General features: G+C 43.0%; 1 protein-coding gene across 4 annotated transcripts in view; it reads left to right on the top strand.

The window, feature by feature from the left end:
* The window catches only part of SLC4A10 (solute carrier family 4 member 10), a 366,853-nt gene that overhangs the window by 327,518 nt on the left and 14,606 nt on the right, over positions 1-24,729 (top strand). For 3 of the 4 annotated variants that reach the window (XM_059727337.1, XM_019480650.2, XM_059727335.1), the window contains exons 17-24: positions 2,469-2,582; positions 5,931-6,092; positions 9,131-9,382; positions 13,998-14,066; positions 17,048-17,221; positions 17,885-18,007; positions 22,211-22,278; positions 23,136-23,252. In XM_059727337.1, the coding sequence (XP_059583320.1) occupies positions 2,469-2,582; positions 5,931-6,092; positions 9,131-9,382; positions 13,998-14,066; positions 17,048-17,221; positions 17,885-18,007; positions 22,211-22,278; positions 23,136-23,252 (1,079 nt within the window). Of the gene's footprint in view, positions 1-2,468; positions 2,583-5,930; positions 6,093-9,130; positions 9,383-13,997; positions 14,067-17,047; positions 17,222-17,884; positions 18,008-22,210; positions 22,279-23,135; positions 23,253-23,941; positions 23,981-24,729 lie in introns of all 4 variants that reach the window. The other variant, XM_019480649.2, reaches the window with a different exon arrangement.

The following is a 24,729-nucleotide window of genomic DNA, read 5'->3' as shown; positions in this document are numbered from 1 at the left end:
TTGTGGCTATTATTTCTAGTTACTCAAAGGGGTGCCCTGGTAAACAGAGCATCTCCTATCCCTTGCTGTCCCCCCAATGATTTGTAGATGGCCACAAGATCATCTCAGCCTTTTCTTGCAGAGGCTGAAGAGATTCAGGTCCCTCAATGTCTCCCCATAGGGCCTTACCTGAACCCTCTCAAGGTTATCCACATCCCTCTTGAAGTACAGCGCCCAAAACTGGATGCAGTACTCCAGCTGCGGCCTCACCAGTGCCACATAGAGGGGACACATCATCTCCCTGGACCTGTTTGTGATGCACCTGCTAATGCATGATAAAGTGCAGTTAGCTTTACTGATGACTTCATAACATTGACAACTCATGTTCATTTTGGAGTCAGCTATGACTCTGAGATCCCTTTCTGCTACAGTGCTGCTGAGAGGGCCTTCTCCACTGCCTGTAAGTGTGCTGGTGATTCCTTCTCCCTAGGTGCAGCACTTTGCATTTGTCCTTGTTAAATTGCATCCTATTCTGTTCTGCCCACTTCTCCAACCTGTCCAGATCCGCCTAGATTTGTTCCCTGCCCACTAGTGTGTTTACTTTACCCCATAATTTGGTGTCATCCGTGAATTTGGACAGAGTGCTCTTCACGTCTTCATCCAAATCACTGATGAAGACATTGAACAGCACTGGTCCAAGGACCAAACCTTGGGGAACTCCACTGCCCACATCTTTCCAGGTCAATGCCAACCCATCTGTCACCACTCTCTGGGTGTATCTCATTAGCCAATTAGCCACCCACCTGACCATGTAATCATCTACATCACAGTCGCTCAGTTTACTTATGAGAATAAGATAAAATACCATATCAAAAGCTTTCTTAAAATCCCGATAGATTACATCTACCTCATCCACTGCATCTAAGCCTTTAGTGACCTGGTCATAAAAGGAAACAAGGTTAGTAAGGCAAGATCTACCAGCTATGAACCTGTGCTGATTGCCCTTCAGTATTATTGTTCCTGCTAGACTCCCACAAACGTGATCCTTAATAATTTTTTCAAAGGTTTTCCCAAGGATAGAGATGAGGCTAACTGGCCTATAGTTACCCGGATCCTCCTTCCTCCCCTTCTTGAAAATAGGGACCACATTCACCCTTTCCCAATCCTCTGGGACCTGACCTGAGCACCATGAGTTCTCAAACAGCCATGCCAGTGGTTCTGCTATGACACTGGCCAATTCCTTCAGCACCCTTGGATGAAAATCATCCAGGCCTGCTAACTTAAACATGTGCAGCACCTCCAAGTGTCCCTTTGCTAAGTTGACGCTAACACTTGGTGGGCTGGTTTCCCTCCTGTGCTCATCTATAGTCCAACTGGGAGATTTGTCCTGATCCATGTTCAAGAATATGGAAGCAAAAAACTCATTGAAGAGCTCAGCTTTGTCCCTTGTTTCTGTCACCACTTGCCCTAGTCTTCCCTGTAGGGCTCCTATGTTACCCTGTGCTTTCTTTTTGCTCCCTATATACATGTAGAAGGACTTTTTGTTGTCTTTAATTTTCACTGCCAGTCCAAGTTCCATTGAAGCTTTGGCCTTTCTACCTGACTCCCTGCAAGTGCAAGCTAAGTAGGTACATTTCTCCTTGGTAGCTAACCCCTGCTTCCACAGTCTATATGCCTCTTTTTTGCCCCTAGGCTTTCCTAGATTTCCCTGTTCAGCAAAATGGGTTACTTGGCTCCTTTGTCCCCTTTCATGCTCAATGGGATTGTCTCCTGTGCCTGAAGGATCATTCCCTTTAGGAACGACCACCCTTCCTGGACTCCCATCTCACCAATGCCCCTGATCATCAGTGCCTCACTAACTAATTTCCTGAGCATATTGACCATGTCTGAGCCCAGCTGCTACAGCTCACAGTCCTAGTTGCTGCTCACTAGTTGGATGCCATGTACCTCTGTCTGCCATGCTGTTCCATGTTGCAATGCTGCTCCTTCCTCTTCCTGATGTCTCCTGTAGCCTTCTGGGAGTTGTAGTGCATGATACAGTTCATTTTCCTAGTCCCCTGGAGGCTTCTGGGAACCATAGTTCACTTTACAACATTACCGTACATTACAAGGTGTTCTGTAACCATCTTAGAGCAGCACTAGCAGGCACCAGTGAGCTCACTTTTTGGGGTGTGAGTATTGGTGCACACCCAGCATTGTTCTAAGCCAGCTATATTACATCCATTATGGGGTGCATGATGTGTAGAGTAGGTGTGTTGTGCTTCACTATGACTATCCTGAGTATGAAATTAATGGTATTGAATTGGTGTAGCTATACCCTTGTGGCCCTTCTCTGTTCTGACTACTGCATAGGAGAAAATACAATCTTGTCTTGAAACAGGGTATTCTCATACCCTGTCAAAGACATTAAGTTGACACTGTTATGTTTTCTTTCTTAAATTACATATGGCTGTTTTTCCGGAAAATGACATTTGGCTCAATATTCGCAGGTGCGATCTATAGTCAGTGACTTTGCCGTCTTTCTTACTATTCTGTCTATGGTCTTACTTGACTATGCCCTTGGAATTCCATCTCCAAAGCTTCAAGTTCCAAATGCCTTCAAGGTAATCTGTTAATATATTGCACTGTCTTACTGCATTGCTGAGAGAGTCTGCCACATAATAGATTGAGATTGGAGAACATTTTAAAACCACTGATTAAACAGCTGTTCTCTGAATTATTTGTGTGCGCACCAAACCCCTTGATCTGTGACTAGTGACTCATAGTTCGACTATAACAAAAGTATTGTTGTCATAATCTGTGCATATTGAAACCTTTATTATCCACATTTTTTATCTGAGATTTCCTATTATTTGTATAACCTAGTTTCAGGAAAGTGCATTTTGGATACTAGTTCCTTTTCAAGCTGGGGATGATTAAGTTAAATGTCTACAGTTAGATTGATCTGACTAAGGAGTTTTAGCTGATCCAAACCCTCTATCCCATAGGTGGGCAAAATGCGGCCCCAGGAGCCGGATGCAGCCTGCCAGGCCATTCTATTTGGCTCACGGAGCCCCTAAAAAATTTAGAAAATTAATATTTATCTGCCCTGGGCTGCCTGTCATGTGGCCCTTGATGGCTTGCCAAAACTCAGCAAGCAGCCCTCTGCCCAAAATAATTGCCTGCCCCTGCTTTATCCCCTGTCTCCTGTTTTTATCCTTTCCAGGCTAGCCCATTCTTCTGTATTGGTGGACCCAACAAGTAGGCTCTACAGTTTGCAGTCAGATGTTCCTTATATTATCCCAGTGAAAGATAATGGTTTTGAGTACCTCTTCCTACTCCCCCCACACCTGAAGACTTTGTATTATTTTCATTCTACTATATACAATAAAGTCTATAGCCAGAAGGTAGAGCAGTGTGACACCTTAGAGCAGGGGTTGGCAACCCCTGGCACGCAAGGGCATTTTGCTTGGCACACCATGGCCAGCCCTGGCTCTGGGTAGCTGCTGCCAGGGACGGAGCCCAGGCTGCTCCCAGCAGGGCTTGCAGCATCCCAGCTGCCTGCTGGGAGCAGTCCGGGATCCCAGCTGGCAGCAGCTCTCCAGAGCCGGGGCCGGCTGCACCCAGGAGGCTCCAAACTGCTGTGCCAGGCTCCAGGCTCCGGCATCAGCTCCACACTGGAGTGTACAGGTGCACCTCAGAGCGGGCGGTGGGGGAGGGGCCTGAGGCAGCATAGCCCAGTCTCTCCCCCGCTCCCGGCACGGATGTGATGGCAGACTTCCAGAGCCCGATGCAGCTGTTTGTAGCTAGCCTGGGCTCTGGGCAGCTGCAGCAAGCAGCTGGCAGGCTGCAAACAGCTGTGCCAGGCTCCACAGCTCTGGCATCAGCTCTGTGCTAGCAGTAACTGCATGTGCACCTTGGGGTGGACAGTAGGGCAGCGCAGCCTGCCTCAAGGTGCCCGTGAAGTTGCTGCCAGCACAGAGCTGATGCTGGAGCTGTGGAGCCCAACACAGCTGTTTGGAGCCTCCCGGCTGCAGCCACCCTCAGCTCTGGGGAGCTGCTGCCAGCCGGGATCCCGGGCTGCTCCCAGCAGGCAGCTGGGATGCTGCAAGCACCGTTGGGAGCAGCCTGGGCTCCAGCAGCTACCCAGAGCTGGGGTAGCTGCTGGCAACCTCAGACCCCAGGCTGGGGGGCACAGGGTGGCAGGGCTGGGGGTTAGGGGCTTTGGGTGGGGGGCAAGGGGCACAAGCAGGGTATCCTGCCATGAATGCCTTGCCCTCATTTTGTTTTTCTGCTGTGCTGGTACTCTGGCACCTTCCAAGGTAGACATTGTGGTGTTTTTCGGCACCCCAGCCAAAAAACATTGCCTACCCCTGCCTTGGAGACTAATTGGTTCAGAGAGGAATGAGCTTTTGTAGGCAACAACATATCTCATGAGATGTTAAGTGTTGTACTATCTTATATAACTGTTAGAAAAGGAATGAAATGCCATATTTATACTTTAGGGATAGGGACAAACATTCAAAAAGTCTGAGCCTGAACTAATTAAATTTTTGCAGGTTAGTCTAACCATGATTAGGCAGAACAAGTTTGTAACTGTACAGATATTCCCTCTGGACTGAAAAAATGCAGTCACATGCCTGCAGTGGCTCAGGCTAGAAGCCAGGGGGCTCTAGAGCAGCTCTCCCTTGCCTTCCACAATGCTGAGCTGAGGTGGGGTATGGCGAGGCCCAGCAGGACACTGATTAGAGAGGGACTTCCCCCACCCTCGCTGCTTATGACCAGCCCAGCGTGGAGTTGATAACAGGATTTATCAGTCCATCAGCAAAACAAAAGCCTCTCTCATTAGTTCAAGCTCTTCTTAAACAGCTTTTTCCAAGGAAAGAAGGGGGAAGGGTGTGAGGGGGGGACATTACCAGATGACCTGTTGATTAGCTCCCAAAAGCCCTAAGCAGACACTATCCTGTCTGCCTTTGTACCGTCTGCCTTACACAGGCACCTCTCAGCATTAGCTAGCATACCACATGCTGGCTGCAGTTCGTGCTGTGGGAGAGGGGAGCAGGGGAATCCCTGCTCGAGAAGAAGGTGGTGAGGAAAGCAGCATGGGGAAGCCAGGCAGATCCTGCTGTGTCTGCCATCTCTGCCATAGCTCCGGCCAGGGAACAGAGGGCAGGGGCTAGCCCTGTTGGCTGGAGCAGAGAGCTCTGCCCAGGGCTGCAAAGCATCTATGATGCTGGGGGACTCTGGTTTAAGTTAAACCAGGAAGGGGTCTGGGACAGACATTGCATAAACTGGTTGGACCCAAATCAGTTAAGTCTGATACTACGTTCAACCAGGTTGATCTCAAACCGGTTATAGCCATTTTCAAACTGGTTTATGTGCACTGAATGTCTGTTCTGTTATAGGTTTAAACCAGTTTCTGATCACTTAACCAGTTTGTGTGTAATGTCTGTCCCTAGCTCAGAGGGATAGGTTGTAGCTGTGTTGGTCTAAGGACATAGGCAGACAAGGTTGTTTGGGTAAATCCAATATCTTTTATTAGACCAACTCAAATAGTTGGAAAAATTCTTCTTAGCAAGCTTTCAGGCACAAACACCCATCATCAGGCTGAGGAAGCATCTGCAAATGGTTTGTGCTCTTCCTGGATGGAGTGGTAAAGCAGCCAGAGGCCAGTATATGCAAGAAAGCCAGTCAGTTAAAATGTAAATTGAGGTGGTCAGGAGGTGAGAGACAGGTTGGGGGTGGGGGCGGTATTTTTACTTAGTTTTTCTTCTTGATCCTGTTTTACAGTATAATGTTTAGGATTTTCTCTGGTGGTATACAGGGAGAATGTTTATTAAAATGCATAGAATGCTGTTAAATTAAATAAATCCTATCCTAAATAGTATTTCTATATACATGTGTAGCTGCAAACTCAGATCACTTCATTGTCCCTAGAAAAACTGTTCATTTATTACTTTATTATCTTCTAGCCTACCAGAGATGATCGGGGCTGGTTTGTCACCCCTTTGGGACCTAATCCTTGGTGGACTGTGTTAGCTGCCATAATTCCAGCTTTGCTTTGTACTATCCTTATCTTTATGGACCAGCAGATTACAGCAGTTATTATCAACAGAAAAGAACACAAACTAAAGGTATTCAGTTTCATGTACATATGTTCATTTTCCCTTCCTGCTTTACGTTACTTAATGCACGTCCATTTATTCAAAAACAGTTAATTTACTGTGCATTATTTAGCAGCTTCCTAAATCAATTAAAAAACTAAGAGTGTGTATTAATTTTGTGCATGTGATTTCTGTGGTCTTTGTCAGAGACTCTTTGTTTACACAAGTTTTTTTTAAATGTGCCTAGAGGCACAGGCCCCTGTTCAGAAGATTACTTCTTACCTAAACAGGCTTAAGACCCTTTGATTTTAAAGAACACCTATTGTAAGTTAAGCAGTTGCCAGAATCTTTACTGAATCAAAATCAAATGTATAACATATCTTGAGAACCAGACAGCATCTTTCTACTGTGTTTAATTTTGAAAATTTATTCAGGGACACCGCATCTTTTTTTTTTCTATTCTTTATCTTTTGAATTTACATATAAGTTCTTCTTCAGTTCCTTTCCTTTCTTCTTAGAGGAGGATGAAGTGTAAAAATTGAACTTGGAGACACATAGGGATCTTAAAATGACATAGGACAACTTCCTGCTCTGTTCTCTAACACTCTAGACGCCTGCAGATGGAGAGAGAAAAGGGGACATCACCTCTCTGAAAAACTGTTGGGCAAAATCTAACAGCAGGTTTCTCTACATGTATATGCAGCAAGCTTAGGCTTCTTTTGACATACTTTTACTAAACAACAATCCAATCCCAAATCGCTTTAGCAAATGTATTTGCAACCTTCACTTTGCACTGCCTCTTCTTGGATGATTGTGACATTCGATATGTTCTTTTTTTGCCCTTTTTGTCAGCCTGGCTCTTCATGTCAATCCATAGTATTGCATGTGGTTAACTTGACAGATGCAGGAAATTGCTGCCAAGCTTTGGAATGTGTTTTTTCAGTGCTGGCATCTGGGTGTCAGATGGTCCTCCTGGCTGCCCCCTTGTCTTGCTGTATATTAGTTTTGCTGGGGTCTGGTGTATCATCATCACCTGTTGCTCTACTTCCCTTTTCTCCCATATGTCAGTTTCCTCAGAGTCATGTAAAATGTGAGGAAAAGATCTCTGATTCTGTATGCATTAGTAGATACGTTCCTCCTAAATGTGTCAGAAGGTAAAAAAGGTGTTTCTGTTAGGATTTAGAATTAAGCTCTTTCTGTGAATGCATGTATGTCTATAGCTAAATCCTTTATTTGACATATCTCTGAATTCAGCAAGGCATGTTTTGGATGTCAGACTGATAAGCAACTTCAGGGAGGCAACAAGGTTGATGAAACTGGGCATTTTGTGTTCTGGGTCATGATTCCATAAACTCAGATGCTTCTCATGTTAGAAATTAAACTTGTCTTCAGAAGGAAGGAGACAAATAATTTCTAACTTGTTTTTTTCCCATTTTGTTATACTTTCCATAGCAGTTCTGAATAGTGTACATTTGAGTTTTTGGCAGCCTCTGTAGCAAAGCCTTCCAAGTTTGATTTAGTTACTTTTTATGTCAAAAGCCATTTGCATGGGTTTACGGGCAAGATTCTGGTTCTGCATATTCATATTGTTTGCATGTGCTTTAGTGTAAGAGCAGGAAATTGGACTTGGGGCCCTGCTACACATTCAAATTAAAGCTGGATAGAAACCAGCTATAGAGTTGTTACACATTTTCAGGCACTAACTTTATAGCTGGTTGGCTCTTTTTGTAGCTGGACAGTCATTTTTATAGTGTAATAATTACTTTGCATGTGTGGCTGGTCTAAATTTATTGCATGATTAATCAGTTAATTGTGTAATATATGTAACCAGTAGCAGGAGCCTTGTTGCCATATTGGAAAATATTGTGGGATTTACCTTCAGGTGACTTTTCCAACTAAAATAATTTGAATTCTAAATACAGAGGGAGAATCGGAGTCTAATGATGCTCTGGGTATTCAGAATAAGAAAAAAATCCTTCGTAGCTTTGACATCAAATTAAGTTACATGGACAAGCTTTGCTGATTCTCAGATCAGGTGAACTCAAAGAATGAATGCTTATGGTCAGAGCCAAAAGTTTTACTCCCCTCTGCTCTGTAACAACAATATAATTTTACTCTGTCATTCTACAGATTAAGTTATTGTCTAACACAATCAGATTCCAAAAACTGAGTTTAATACTGTCTTTTCCCTTCCTATGGGATGGCATTTCTTAAGAATGTAATGGGAAAATGAAAAGTGCCATGCCTGGTTATTTTTCCTTTAAAAAAAGCCCCTTTTAACTTAGAGAAGACTGATCTTACCATGGTTAAAAGTAGAAACAAAAGGGAAAAAATCTTAAATAAATCTAATTTCAATATGATTATGATGCTGCTAACAGCTTATGAACTTTATATATGATAAAACATGTGGCAATAATATAAAGATACTGCCAAAAGATGTGTGTATCTAAATAGTCATTTATGAACTAAATTGGTTTCATAGTCTCTGACTTAACAACATTCAGTAGTGTTTTGTGGATGGAAGAATCAAAAGGTGTATCTTGACCTTTTGTGTAAGGATGATGGTTTGTTCTCTATTAAGATTTTTTGTAACTTGAATCCGGTGCACGCAAAAAGCATGTTGTAGTGACACCGTTGGTGTAAAAGGCATCCACTCTTATCCATGGAAGAGGTCCAGGTAAAGTGGCAGCCATGCATATTTCTCACGATGCCCCACCAGTGTATCTTATACTTTGTATGAAAGGACCATACTGAGAGGTGCATGAACTTAGCATCTTCCATTTAAAAAAAGCCATTTTGGAAATAGATTCTTAATATGGGCTCTTTCTCACAAGGAACTAGACAAAGATCCACAACTTATTTCATATAAACCAATAAAAATCCATCGTATGTTGCCATTCTTCCCTCACTGTTAATTCGATCTGGGTAGCATGTGGAGGACAGCTATTTCTTGCTAAATGTATGAATTTTTAAAAATTGTTTCTAATTGTTAGGACTGCCTGCTGCTAGAGATGACCTGAATGCAAATGCCATTTTATATCTTATCTTTTTATTGTTTCTGTTAACAGAAAGGGTGTGGATATCATCTCGACTTGTTGATGGTGGCAGTCATGCTCGGAGTATGCTCCATTATGGGACTGCCATGGTTTGTTGCTGCCACTGTGCTCTCTATTTCCCATGTGAACAGCTTAAAATTAGAATCGGAATGCTCTGCTCCAGGAGAGCAGCCCAAGTTTCTTGGAATACGGGAGCAGAGAGTTACAGGGCTCATGATATTTGTCCTTATGGGCTCATCAGTCTTTTTGACAAGTGTTCTTAAGGTAACTCTGGTGAATAAGATAAGAGTTAAGAGTACTATACTGCAAAGAAAATATAATTATGCTTTTATCTAATGAGTCTCTTAACATACAGCCTGCTAGTTGGCATATTATAGTGTAGGGCTGCCCAACTTCTGAGCAGCTGGTCGCCGCATGCCATGCAAGGTATGGGTCCCTCAGACTATAGGCCTCATTGCCACAGTCTCTGTTCCTACTACATAGTCTGTGTGGACTCCCTGGGACCCCATGGGCCATGCTGCCCCCACCAATGGCAGGGGCAAGAAGTGGAAGCTGTGGGATGGAGATGAAGCCTTTTGGCACTGGTTTGATGACCTTGTTCCAGGCAGACCAAAACTCTCAGACTGACTATGATTACTCCATTTGATAATAGGCAAATTTTATTGGTTCACAGTGATAGCAGATAAGAATAGTGCAAACAATCTATATCTACCAGTCCCAGGGTTGTCATCAGAGGGAAGGTACGTCTGGCCAGTATGCGAGCTTCACTTTGAGGTTCCCTCTTGAATGGCAGATATCAGCAGCCTGGAGGTTGGAGGCTGAGGTCCACCCTCCCACAATAGGGTGGGTGAGACAGGCTGGTGGTATGCCCTTTGTCCATGGTGCCTTGGGTTCCCCTCTCAGGGACCCTTTGCTGCTCTGAAATCCCTCCTTTTGTATCTTATCTTCTTTCTGATGACTCTTCATCTTTGGATATCACTGATTGGTCTCTCTGTGGTCATCATACATATGGTCCATGTTCTGTCCTTTCAGCATATCCCTTTGTTTCACAGACCCATCACATGCATACATTCTAATTTGGTTCTTTCCTGGTCTTCTCCTAATTTGATCTGTTCCCCAAAACTGGAAATGTCAAGGGTTCTGCAGTAGTTGGGCACTGTGACTCAGTGACACCTTATCACATGTTATGGAACACTGTGGTACATGTCTTGAATTTCCCAGCCTGTGTGTCTGCTTGCTGCTTGCTCGTGTCAGACACAGTGGGCCTTGAAGGCACAAACAGACTTTTAGAAATCAATTAACCCTTACCATTGCCTGGGACTATTGTTCTAATGCATATCTACTTTACATACAAGCCAGTTCCCAAAAGCAAACCTCTAAATACCTTTATCTAGCCATCAAAAATCCCAACAGCAGCAGGAGATGCAGTGTGGGTAGAGGTGGTCCGGCTGGAGCCTGCGGGCCACAAATTAACTCTGTGTGGGCCATGAGTTGAACAGCCCTATTGTTGTGTAGTAATTAACTTTATTCTGATGGTGTTAATGATAAAATATCAACATTTAATATTTTCAAGCCAAATTGGTTGAAGGTGAAATTGCAGCCCAATTTAAGTTAATGAGAAGCATGCCATTGACTTTATGGGACCAAGCATTTGTACACCCTTTGTCTACAATTGGACTCATGGTAAATTTTCATCCAAAAGCAAAGCCTTATTAAGTTCCACCAGCAACAAATATTCTTGTATTTGAGTAATTCAGGGAGATTGTGAACAGTTTCCAATGGCATTCTATAGTCAATATATTTGAAATACCAAGGAAAACTTTCATTTATCGTCTAAGGCTAGGGACAGAAATTGCACATAAACCAGTATAAGTGATTAGAAACCAGTCGAAACCAGTAACAGAATAGAGGTTCAGTGCATATAGACCAATTTTAAAATGGTGGAACCTGGTTTAAGACCTGGATGCATGTAGCATCAGATTTAATCAGTTTAGGTTAGATCAGTCTACCAAACTTCTGTTCGAGATACCCTCCTGACTCAAGTTAGGTCACAGTCCTCTGGCATCCCGGGATGCTTTGTGGCCCCTTCTAATCCTTCCTTGAAGAGTGGGCAGGCTAGCCTCTGCCACTGTTACTCTGCTCTGGTGGAGCCAGCCTGGCCCTGCTTCCAGGCTGTCACAGAGCTGAGGCAACAAAGCTTCTGTTCCCCAGCCCTGCATCCTGACTACATCTGTCAGCCCAGTCAGGCAGCACATAGGAGGCAGGGGAACAGAACCCCATGCCCTGGCTCTGGGCTCCCCATGAGCTGGGATCTGCCCAGCTGGGGGGCCCCTGCAGCATTGGGGGTGGGGTTCTCCTCCCCCAGTAGGCCTGGCTGCATAGCTCTGCCCCCTGGAATTCTCTGCTTCTGACCTGCAGAGGGCAGGGGGAAGTGAACCCCCCTGTGCTGGTCTCAGCCCAACTAAGTTGGAGTCTGCCCAGCGTGGGGGAGCCCTGCACTGCAGGGGGGGTTCCCCCACCCCTGTTTCAGCCCTCCCTCCCCAGCTGAGGTCTGCCCATCCTGGGGACAGGGGTCCTGTATGAAGGGTTTCCCTATCCCTGCCTGGCTGGGCTGGCTACACAGCCCTGCCTCTGACCTGCATGGTGATGGGGGGGGAACAACCATCACCCCCCCCAACCCATCTCAGCCCCCTGAGCTGGGATCTGCCCAGCTGGGGGGAGCCCTGTGCCATGGGGGGTGGGGGGTGTTCCCCTTCCCCACCCATCCAGGAGAGCTGCACAGCCCTGCCCCCTGTAAGTCTCTGCCTCTGCAGTTTTGTGCAGACAGCAGGGGACTGGGGACATGTGCCAAGCAGAAAATGAGATATGGCCCACAATCAGCTATGCCTGGGTGCCTTCAGTAATATCCACCACACTGGGAGTCATGCAAGAGCACTCCCTGCCTTCTGGCCTTGGCCAGTGCAGGCATCTGCCTGTCTTCCCCAGCTGAAGAGTGAACATGAGTTTGGTTCATTAATGGTCCAATCTATACAGCTTAGAGCCGTGAAGACTGGATCAATTCCTCGTGGGGTTTTTTGTCTCTCTGTACTTAGCCTAAAAGTTCAATGTCAAACCAAATAGCTAAGGGTCTGTTTTCACCATCTGCCTACATACTCCTTAACAGCACTGTGAATTATAGACAAAATTCTGGTCTCAGTGAAGTCATTATGAAGAAAAGAAATTTCTTAATGCTCATATTTTGGAATAATATTGCAGTAAATATATTGGTAAGACATCTTCACAAAAAAATGTGTTGTATGCATTGCATTTAAAACAGATGCTTAAATATGGAAAGATTTCCCTGCCTACACACTTTGTACCAGAGAGAGTCTGCACACTTTAAACATAGATATTCAGATTCACATAATTGTTGTAAAATAACTATATGCTCTATTTAAAGGCATATAACACACAAAAAAATCCCTTACCGATAGATTTTATTTTATTCTTTTCAGTATTTACTGTCTTAAGTACTTTTTTTCCTGAGGGTGTTCAAGTAACATTATATATAGGATTGTAAGCAGGGCTGTCCAACTGGTGGCCTCTGGGCTGTATGTGGTCCCTGCAGAGTAAACATGTATCCCTGCACTCCCAGTCCTGGCACTGCTCCCCTTTGCTCTCCAGCTGCTGCTGGAGCACCCAGATTCCCCTTCCTCTTCCAGCTTCCTCTACCTGGTCATGCTTCTGGGTGTAGGGGAGAGTGGAGTGACCCACGGGATGGGGGGGTACCCTGTCACCAGGGAGGCTCAGGAGAACCCAGGAACCACGTGAAGTGTAGAGACATCAGTATGGTGCATTGGAAGTTGCCTGCGATGTGCTGGGTGGGAGCCATGTAGCGGCAGTTGGGTATGTGGTGTGTTGCAGTATGTCCGTCTAGTGGGGGGGAAGGGGCTGCGCAATGTGTCCATGTGTGGGGGGAGGAGGAAATGTGTACTGGGGGCTATTCTGGCATTTCAGCAGCCTGTGAAGTGTTCAGTCATGCTGTTCAGGGTCTGTCCCAGTATGCACCCCTAGGCTGTGTGTAGCCGATGTGGTGTATGGCTGGGGTGGTGGGGGTTGTGGACCCTGGTCACTCAGAAGTTGGACAACTTATTGTATGAGTAACCTATTTAAATATATGATAAGGATGAACTGCTCTCTAACTTATTGTCTACCACCTGGTATATTGTAGTGCAGGTCTGGCCAGTTTCTGAGTAGGTGGGGACTACATGCCACTTGGGCTGTGGGTCCACAGGCCCCCTCCCCCCAGCAGCCACCTTCTCTTTACTGCATGGGATGTGTGGACTCCCAGTCTCCCAAGAGCCATGCCACACCACCATCGGGGTGGGGGCAGGAAGCAGAAGCCAGAGGAGAAGGGAAGCCTAAAGGCCCCAGCAGCAACAGCAGATGTGGTAGGGCAGAGCAGCAGACGGGCAGGAGCCCATAGGCCACATGTTAGCATTAGGTCTTGTAAACAGTGAATAGATTACATAGTGGCAACTGGAAAACTAAAGCTCCAGGCAACAGTGCCTATGAGGGACAGATGTAGCAGCAGCTGCAGTAGCCTTGGAGTCCCCAGTGCAAATGACTCCACGTACCCATTTACAGCCTGAGGTACAAGACATAAGGCTTGTTCCCAGCCCCCTTCTGAGTTTGTTCCAAGGTTCCTTGATTTCTCTGCTGTTGCATTCCAGCAAATGCAAAGTAATTCTACTAATTTTTACCCAGTTCCTTTAGATGTATACTAGTTGGATTAATTCTGGAACTAGATTTTGAATTAAAACTATTTAAAATAGAGTATACATGAACTGATATTCAACATATTCTTTTTTTCTTCTCTCTCCTGCTTTTTCATCTGCAGTTTATTCCTATGCCAGTGCTCTATGGAGTCTTTCTTTACATGGGTGCTTCATCTCTGAAGGGAATTCAGGTAAAATGGGGTATAAGAAAAATGTGCACATTTCTCTGTTAATCATTAAGTTTAGTTCTAGAAAAGATGGCTATTTTTATCTTCGACTCTGTTGATCTCTTTCTGTGTATAAACTTAAAGGGATGCTATCAACCTTAATGATCAGGCTCCTTCTTTGGTTCACTCTCTCTGAGCATTCCCTTGCCTGCTGACTCCTTAATTTCACCTTTGTCACTGTTGTTACTAGTAAACATTCTCATGTGTCTTGTTTACACTAGTTCCTATGTTTAGCTGCCCTAAAGCTGGTGTAGCCAGTCCCTTGAGGATTCCTCTCTCTGAATTAGTCCTTAGACAGGGGTAGAGTAACCATGTTCAGCTCCTAATACCCCCTTCATAGAAGGTATGTCTAAGGAAAAGGCAGTGCTCCTGTTCTTCCCCAAAGCTGGAATGTCCCTGGAGGCTGTTGGCAGTTGGCTTGTTCTTGGCAATAATGTGCACATAGGGCCCTAGCCAGGATTTGGAAGAGTACAAACAGCACCTCATCATCCCATCTCCTGAGCTGTGCCAAGCACTCTGCAGCTGAGGCTTAGGTCTGGCCCTGGGACTTCTTGCACCATATCTCATGTACCAGTGCAGAAATAAATGGAATGGATAAAAACAATCCTATGCCCAGTTTACACAAGCACTCCTGAAGCTGCTAGTGCTAAAAGAGCTACATCAATCCTGGGTAGTAATGCAAAAAATACTGGAGTGGATTCATACTTGTAGACTCCAGGAAAGCAGCATATACTATGAATTCAAGAGTGAAATGAAGTCTCCACAAAATGCTGGCAAGTGCACAGAGTAGAGAAGATGCTTTGCTCCTTTCCCTTTCTTTTTTTAATCTGATCAGCATTTTTACAAGTTGACAATACCCCATTTATTTTTACTTTGTTTATCATAGCCAAGGCTGGTAGCACCGCCTATTAAGGTTGCCTGACACTTCCCAGTAGAAGACCCCTGTTTTCAGCTGCTTATAATTATGCCAAACTTTAACAGTTTGGGCTGAAATTTGACAAGTTAGGTGTTTGCCTCAGGCAGAACTACTTAGAACATTTCAATCGAAATGGTTCAATTGTGTCTGAGCATGAAGCAAGTGGAAAATATGTTAGGGTACAATGTTAAGAAACCTTTGCTTTCACAAGTTATAACACCCCCTTTTTGGAGAGAGTTAAAATTTGCAGAGAATTACAATTTGACAGGTTCAGGTTCTGTCAGAGATGGGCCTTTTGCTGTTTCTGGGAAGATTTGTCCAATTTGTCCCAGCTAAGGGTTTTTAAAGATTGCCATTTGCACATTCTCGACAGAGGCTTCTTAGAATTCCCAGGGATTCTACGCATGCTGAGTTTGGCTCATGTGCCCACAGATCTTGGGTATACCTGGACTGTACATGTATTATCACCACAGAACAAGTAGTGCTTGGCTACATGGTAAACTTACAAGGCCTGGCAGCAGCACCTGCAGGCATGTTACATTACTCCAAGTGGGCTGCCTCCTAAACCAAAAACAGTGTAGCTCTCTTTCTGTAATGCCAGGAGCAGGCTAATTAGCATGGGGGAAGGGGCTAATTGGCACTGCCACTCAGCAGTGCTAATTAACCTGTCCGAAGTCTTATTCAGATTTAGTTTCCAGTTTAGAAAGCTTGAAAGTGTTGCTGGCAGGCACAATAAGTTTATCAAGTAAGCATGGCTCAGGTTGCTGTACTCCCCAGTCTACAGCATAGAGGCTTAAAAGCCTTTCCCTGTAATTAGTGTTCCAGACCTGTAACCAAGGAATTTATGTCTTCTGTGACCCTCTGGTGGCTCTTGGGGAGCGTACCATAAAAAGTTGCCTGACTTAAATAAAGAGAGGAGGGAAGGGAATAGATTGGCCCAAGTAGTCTGGTGAGGCTGACACTAGAAGGGAGAAAGAGAGCATAAGGAGACAATAAAATATTGAACACCTGCTCATTGTTTTATCCTGGCACAGTGCAGCAGGGGTTCTTTGGGGAAAAATCATCTGTGATAGTGTAAGCAAAGGCTATCACAATGCAACTGTGCAAAGCGCCCAACTTGAGCCTTTGCAGTCCACTTTTATTCAGGCATTTCCTATCTGTTAAATTGGGAAACCAGATTTAATAATGTTGTTTTAATGTAGTATTTTGCATATAATATAGCATACAGTCTTTGAGCAGGAGGGCTGTTTATAGACATGGTCTGGGAGGTGTGTGTGTGGGGGGGGGGCTTTAACAAGTGCAGCTCTGAGATCTGTGCTAAGTAAAGTGCTTGGAGTGTTGTGTATCAGTATCCCCATGCTGAAAAATGGCGGTGGGGCGCTTTGAACTCAAGCTCGTTTTAAAGCACCCCACTGCCATTTTTCAGCACAGGGACACTGATACGTGTGACGCAGGAGTCTTCTGGAGCGTGGCAATTACCACACTCCAGCAGATTCAATTAATCAATTAATTGAGTCTGCTCCAATGCACTGTAATTACAGCACGTTGGAGCAGCCTCCCTGCACGTGTATAGGAGCCCAGGCATTTCTGATACATGTTTGCATGGCAGACAATACAGTGGGATCTGATTCTTACTGGGCTCTTTAAGCACTGCTATTTAAAAGTGATGAATAATGGGGAAAAATATGGTTTAATGAGGCATACTTGAAAGTGTAACCCACACTTCCAGACCTAGTGCAGTTCTCTTGCCTCTGGTGGGCCAACTACATGGATTGCTACAGCGCTTAAAGCAACAGAGCTTATTCCTCTAATTCAACCAGTAATAGCTCAAAGTTTTAGATGCCAGAAGTCTTTAGTACAGTCCCCACTACTGGATTATCTGTCCACGGTATTGTGTTCACACCAGTTGGCCTTTGTCTTTGCTTTAAATAGTGTGCATTAACTATGTGGGCCAGTCCTTGCACATCAACACAGGCAGCCCTGCACCTCATTTTGATAAAAAATGCAGCTTAATTTATTTCTCTCCTAGCTCTTTGATAGAATAAAGTTATTCTGGATGCCAGCAAAGCATCAGCCAGATTTTATTTATCTGAGGCATGTTCCTCTTCGAAAAGTCCATCTCTTCACTGTAATTCAGCTGAGCTGTCTTGTACTCCTGTGGATTATAAAGGTTTCAAGAGCTGCTATAGTCTTCCCCATGATGGTATGTTGTTTTTTTTTTTTGATTTCACACTACATTACATGTACATTTTACATGAACCCTGCAGTTTTGGTTAAATATTGTTCACTTTATTATTGTTCACCCATGAGCAGCCAGCTTCTTCTTTTGTGCAAGGGGCCAGAAGGATTCACTTCTTTATTTTTATTTTTTGATATTGTGTGGAAATATTCTGCTTAATAGCTTTACATAAAAATGTTAATTCCCAAAGGGTATTTATAGTGCATGGGGAAAATTTGTGACAGTTCTGTGCATGCTTGAAATTAATAAATCAAGTGATTCTGTGGCTGGAATCAATTATCCTTACTTATAGCACTGACTTATACAGAAATTAGTATCTTGTATCTTTCACAATTTAGAAGGAAGTTAGGGAAGACAAAGTGTCCCAGAATATACTTTACTCTTTAAAAAAAAAAAATCTAGACACTGAAATAAGTAACAGCAAGTTCCAAAGTGAAAGGCGAAACAAGGAAAAAAAATGTAGTTTTCTTTGTCAACAAGGGAAGCAGGCCCAACTATTCAACTTGCATGGTTTGTGCTATGGATCTTTTCCACAAAGTTAATCACTTTTGGAAGTACTCTCCAAGCCTATTTTCCATTTTCACTTGTCTGCAATATCTTGACCATTTAAACAAATGTCTCAACCAGGTTTTAGCATTGGTGTTCGTCAGAAAACTCATGGATTTCTTTTTTACCAAACGGGAGCTCAGCTGGTTGGATGATTTGATGCCTGAGAGCAAGAAAAAGAAACTGGAGGATGCTGAAAAAGAGGTGGGTTCATTTTTGATTTCCTAATACTGTTCTAATCAATTTCTTATTAAATTATTTACAGCACAACTTGGTGTATATGCCGGAGTGCATCAGTTCTTCGATATATTTATTATATCACGTTTTAAAATTACAAATGTGAATTTCAATCCTGTAAATATGATATTGGCATAGTGTCGTACTGAGGAGAGGGAGACTGTAGGTGAAAGGGCTTTGAGAGATGCATCTGGCTCCAAAATAAGAATCAAAGAAAAGGGCATGGTCTAATGTAGACCTGAGTCTAATGCAACAGGCCAGACTTGGCCCACTGAAATGTATGGCTTGCGAGGTTCCCTAAGGCTCTGGAAATTTGGTAATAATAATTGCTGGTCCCTTGCTGCCAAATTTCTGGACCCATGGGAAGCTCTGCAGGCTGGATAACATGGCCCTGTGCACCATATCTTGCCAGTGTGACTGATCCAGACAAGGAGCTGAAGACTGTTATCAATCCCTCCTCAGTTTCTCTTCTAGAGTAAACTGTTCTAGTTCTTCCACTTTCTACTTCATTTTGAAACTGACATACAAACCATAGATACATGTTCCCATGTCTGTTGCTGTCATGATTCAGACTAATGGAAAGTATTCAAGGTAGCTTTTTCATGTACTTCTGGTAGTTGGAAGGAACTCTTTCCTTGTTATCCTTCTGTTTTGCTTTTGCATTGCTTTCTTTCAAATTCTTGATAGCATGACTTCAAAAACAAAACTGGGAAAATCTATTTCTTTTGCTGCTACTTTATTTCAGTCACTGTCTATTTTGAGAGGTTATTTTTACATATTTTGGCATATATAAATATTTGGAGCTATTATTAAAACTGTTTAACTGTCAGAAACTTATGAAGCTGTGAAGCCTGGAAATGACAAAATTAACTAGTAATAAAACTTCTGACATGTAGCCTAAAGAATTAATTGGAGAGTTGCTATCACAGAGGATTTATAAATAGAAATATTCTACCCACAAGAATATTCAGAAATAAAGTTGACAAAATCAAAAAACTTATTCGACTGAATCATGATTTCATCACTTTAGTTGTTTTTACGTTTCTAGAGCATTTTTTCCTCTGACTTAGTGTATATTATTCACCTCTTCCCTACACAGATCTCCCCTGGAAACCATTTCAGAGTTAATCGGGTATATTGTTCTGAGGTGTGAATGAGCAAAACACACTTTTTATGCTACAAAGAAAATTTAAAGATGGGGACTTTTTTTTTTAAATGTAATGGGAAAATTGCTAAGGAAGAGATTTCAGTTAAATTTCCTCTTTTTGAAAAATGATACTGGCCTTTAGTAACTAGTTTGACATTCTAAATATGCACCAGGACAGTCAGCTGTTAGACGGTGCGAGGCTTTGGTCGCTGATTCAATTTGGCAGAGGTTCGGCCCAATTTGTTGGCCAAATCTCCAAATCCGAATTGAATCAGGAGAGCCTTTAATCTCTCTGAATTTAATTGGAACGCTCTGAATCAATTTGGAGAGATTCGGAAAGATTCGACAATTCGGACATAAACACAGCTTTAAATGTCTTTTCTACATACCTCAAGGTACCAGGTGACTCATGAATGCTGAGATGGTGGAGCATCCCACAGGAGCGCGGGGGGTGGTCCCCAGTGCACTCAGCAGCAGACCTGGATGTGAACCAGAAGCACTTCTGGTCCACTTCTGGGTCCGCCAGGGAGTACGTGGGGATCCCCCCCACAGCTTGGTGACTGGTGCCTTCTGGGTCTGGGGAGGCACCCAGGGTCCCCCCACAGCTGATCGCTGGGTGCAGGGGCGGGGGCCCTGGTGCACTAGGTGGCGGACCTGGAAGTGGACCAGAAGTACTTCCAGTCCACTTCTGGGTTCACAGCCGAGCATGCAAGGGGGCCCCCCCACACTCCTGTAGGACACACCATCTGCCTCAGCATTGCAGCATTCATAAGCCGTGCCTGGTACCTTGAGGTATGTAGAAAAAACATTTAAAGCTGTGTCTATGGCCAAATTGCTGATTCTTTGAATCAGGATCAAATCTTCAGATTCAAATTTGGCCAAATCGAATCAGGGACAGTGATCTGAATCAACTGAATACACCCCATTTTGCACACCCCTATAAGCTATGCCCCTGGTGTGATGTCAGAGTGCCTGCCAGCCATTGACTGGCCTCTCTATTTAGGAGCATTAGTATTGATCAATCTCAATCCTTCCAAATTGGTAGGAGACCATCTAATAGATTTTATAGATTCTCTGGGTCATTTAATTTTCTTATAAATTTGTCATCAGCTCATCTTAAGTGCAAAGGAGCTTGGATTTGTCAGGTACCTTAGAGATTCTGCAGTTTCTACATGTCAGGGGCTGCATGGGGCTGCAGATTTTATAGCAGCTTTCAAATACCTGAAGGTGGGTTTGAAAGAGGATGGAGCTTCACTGTTCTCAGTGGTGGCAGATGTCAGAACAAGGAGCAATGTTCTCAAGTTGCAGCAAGGGAAGTCTAGGTTAAATATTAGGAAGAAGTTACTAACTAGGAGGTTAGTAAAACAGTGAAACAGGTTACCCAGAAGGTCCATCCTTGGAGGTTTTCAAAACATGGTTGAACAAAGCTTTGGCTGGGATGATCTAGTTGGAGATGGTCCTGCTTTGAGCAGGGGGTTTGACTAGATGACCTCCTAAGGTCCCTTCCAACCCTAATTTTCTATGATTCTATGATTTTAACTAGGTCTTAGAATAAAGTTGTTCCTTTAGAATATTGAGTTAAAGCTGGCAAAATTAAGCCTAGGACTTGTTGGGGTGCATGGAACGGGAGCTCTGAAGGGGAGCAAGGCTAGAAGCTATCAAAAGTGGCTCTTCATAGATTTCATAGACATTAGGGCTGGAAGGGACCTCAGAAGATCATCAAGTCCAGCTCCCTGCCCAAAGGGCAGGAAGTCAGCTGGGGTCATAGGATCCCAGCAAGATAAGCATCCAGTTTGCTCTTGAAGGTGTTCAATGTAGGCACTTGAACAACCTCCGATGGCAGGCTGTTCCAGACCTTGGGGGCTCGGACAGTAAAGAAATTCTTCCTTATGTCCAGCCTGAAACGGTCTTGTCGTAGTTTATGACTGTTCGACCTAGTCGTCATCCCTTGGGGCGCTCTGGTGAACAAACGTTCCCCCAGATACTGGTGGTCACCCCTGATAAACTTATAGGTGGTCATCAGATCACCCCTGAGCGTGCGCTTTTCCAGGCTAAAGAGCCCTGTGGCACTCAGCCTGTCATCGTAGGGTCTGCTTCTCTGACCTCTGATCATGCGCGTGGCTCTTCTTTGGACTCTCTCAAGCTTCTCCACATCCTTTTTGAATTGTGGAGCCCAAAACTGGACGCAGTACTCCAGCTGCGGCCTCACCAAGGCCGAGTACAAGGGAAGAATGACGTCCTGGGATTTGCTTGAAAAGCATCTATGGATGCAAGCCAGTGTTTTGGTCGCTTTACTAGCCACAGCATCGCACTGCAGGCTCATGTTCATCTTGTGGTCAATGATGACCCCCACGTCTCTTTTTTCCATAGTGCTAGCCAGCATAGCACTGCCGAGCCTATAAGGATGCTGCGAGTTTTTCTCTTACTTCCCTCCTCTTGCTGTTGTCAGAGGGAAGGGTGAGGTTTGGGGGGGAGGGGACAGAATAGCACTTTTTCTCCCTGAAGTTAAATGTTTCATAAACTTCTGCAAACAAGTGACCTAAAGGTCTTAATGTATGACTCTTGCCATTTTGCACCCCCCTTTACTATTCATGGGTGCCTTTGCATGTCCCAGGTGAAAATTTTCTCATTCAGTAAATGTGTGCTTGCAAACCTAAGTTAGTCATTGGTTGATTTTATAATGCACTGCATAGTGCAACCAAACAGCCACTCTTACTTAGTATTTATAACTAAAATATATAGATATATATGTACTTGTACATATTTATTGTATATACGTGTGTGTGTGTGTGTGTGTGTGTGTGTGGCATAAAGTGGAGAATTATTCTTTAAATACATTTTCTTTATTGTAGATGTTTCATTTTGAAAGGTTTACAGCAAAAGGAATTACAATAATATACTCATTTAAAGAACTTCAAGAAATATTAAATAATTAAAGATAAGAAAATAGTAATTTGTAAGATATGCATATTTGAGCATTCAAAATATTGTTTAGTTTCTCACATCTAAATTCATCTTCCTAGGAAGAGCAAAGTATGTTAGCAATGGAAGATGAGGGAACAGTTCAGTTACCATTAGAAGGACATTACAGGTAAAATATATATTTGTTTTTTATTACTTTGCAAACATCAGCAGAGCACCAAGCAATGAAATAAAACTTTATCTGGGCACCATACATCGTTCCTCAGTCTTTTGTGACATACACTCCCTATCCTTTTACAGTGGTTTTAAAAATACTACAGCACGCACTTAAAGGTGGTAGAGTATGGTCTAGACTATGGGTTTCCAATGTGTGGCTGCCAAATGTGGCTCCTGAGCCCCTTTGCTTCAGCCTCTCACCCATGCTTGCCTCTTTGACATGGCTCTTCAGGGGCAAAACTTTGGGAATCCCTAGTCTAAAGTAATGGCATCTAAACATTGGTCCACAGCCCCCTGGTGCTTCATGAAGCCATAATTGGTGGTCCATGGATCATATTCCCCATCCCTTTTCAAATCAATTTTGAAGATAGAGATGCATGTTGTTCCAAAACAAATTTTGAGTTGACAATAGGCCCACATAGAAAATTGATCAGGGCGTTAGGAGCCAGGAAGTCCTTGGCTTTAGTTCTAGCTGTGTCATTGGCAAGCTGGGTAACTTCTTTGTTCCTCATTTTCCCCATCTCTATAGTGGTTATGACATCTGTTTACCTTACTAAGATGATCTAGAGTGTTTTTCATGTTTTTAGAGTGTATAAGGAGTAAAGCATAAAATAAGTGCTATGGAATGTTTAAGTATTATAGAATGTTTGCTAATACTGATCTCCTCATGATCCTCAGTTTTAACATCAGTTATTATATTGTATAAATGTATTGTCATCACTAATGGCCAAGCACTCTTGCATGGTGTCTTAAATTATGAGTTTGATCACACGGTGTTATATTGAGTATTCATGGTGTTTTCCTGTCTAGAGATGATCCATCTGTAATAAACATTTCTGATGAAATGGCAAAAACTGCTGTGTGGAAGACCCTGCTGATATCTTCAGAGAATGCAAAGGATAAGGAGTCAAGCTTTCCCTCTAAAAGGTTTTAAATTTTAGTCATCAATATATTAAGCCTTGTGTACTGGTGCAAAGTAAAAATTTGATCTTTAACTGAAAAGTTAGGGAATAGAAAACATCTTTAGCTAAAGGTAAGATTTGAAGAATTATTTATTTGAAAATGTCTAATTAAATATTCTGAGCTGCAGTAATACACTATCCCAAATAGTTGCTTGTTAGGGGATGCTACAATGGAAAAATACATGCTTCAGCATTCCTGATACCTGTGTAGCAAACCATAGTCACATAACAATTGGAAACAGTGCAGCATCTGTTCTAGTTCTGTTTTGAAATAAAAATATGATCATTAATATGATGGAAATCTTCACAGTCAAATGCAATTAGAACTAACATGAGTTATATGTTTACATTTAGAGCAGAATATAACCCCTAAAATCACAGCAAAAATATAATTTATTCAATATATTTCCATTTATTTAAAACTCACATTTAGAACAGGTAAACATTTTCCCCATTTAGCATGAAGTTTAAAGTATCCAAGTTTATTGAAAAACGAAGAAAGGTTTATTTTTGTCAATGCCATAAAATACTAATATGAATAATTATGAAATATGTGCAGCATTACTATAACAAATATCTACCTCTGTTTCCATAAGTTTTTTAAATTAATGTTATTTTCTACTCAATTGTCTCATATTACATTTCTATCATAAGCTCCCCTTCCTAATCACCCTAGAAGCTGATTCCCCAAAGGTAAGGCCCTATCCCTCAACCTACTTCTTGATTGCATATTCCTATATTAAGTGGTGTCTTCTGGGAACCCAGCTGACTCTACCATATGTAATTTTTGGGGAGACAAAATGAATGGAAAATTAAGCAATCAGTGTTACAGTGTTTCTGCTAAAATCATATTATTTTGTGACAGTTGATATTACAAGCTGTGTCTTGGAATATTTTTTTAAATGTCTCCATATTCAAAGTTTTTAAAGAATACACTAAATTTACCCTTGGTGTACATGTTTTTCTTTCCTGTATTAGTGTTTTATATTTTAATTTTAAAAAAAGTATCTGAAATTTCTAAATCCTGAATTCAACATCAAACAACTTGAAATATCCACATTTTTATTCCTACGGCAAAAGATGAGGTAAGGGAATAAAACAGAGTTAGCTGTGGTCCTAATTTTTGTCACCCCAAAATAGCATGCTGCTTCTTCAGTGTCATTCCTGTCCATAAACAGCATAAACAAGACGAACGGTATGAATGGTTAATGACCAAATAGTTTTCATCTCCAGCTCCTTTGTGTGTTTCATTTTAATACTAAGTTATTATCAAATATACTCATAGGTGGAGACTGTGTTCTGTCTCCCACTTTCCGTGTAGGCTCAGAAGGCCCTAATCACTATTAAACTTCTGGGGCCTCTCTGAACATGAGCAAAAGGCATAGTTTGGCTGTTCAGGGGAAAACTCCCTACCTGTTTGCAGTTGTGCCCGCCAGATTGTG

This window comes from Alligator mississippiensis, chromosome 4, assembly GCF_030867095.1.
Source record: "Alligator mississippiensis isolate rAllMis1 chromosome 4, rAllMis1, whole genome shotgun sequence".
NCBI classification, from domain to species: domain Eukaryota; kingdom Metazoa; phylum Chordata; order Crocodylia; family Alligatoridae; genus Alligator; species Alligator mississippiensis.
Note: the sequence above shows the minus strand (reverse complement) of the source record. Positions and strands in the feature narration are given on the sequence as shown.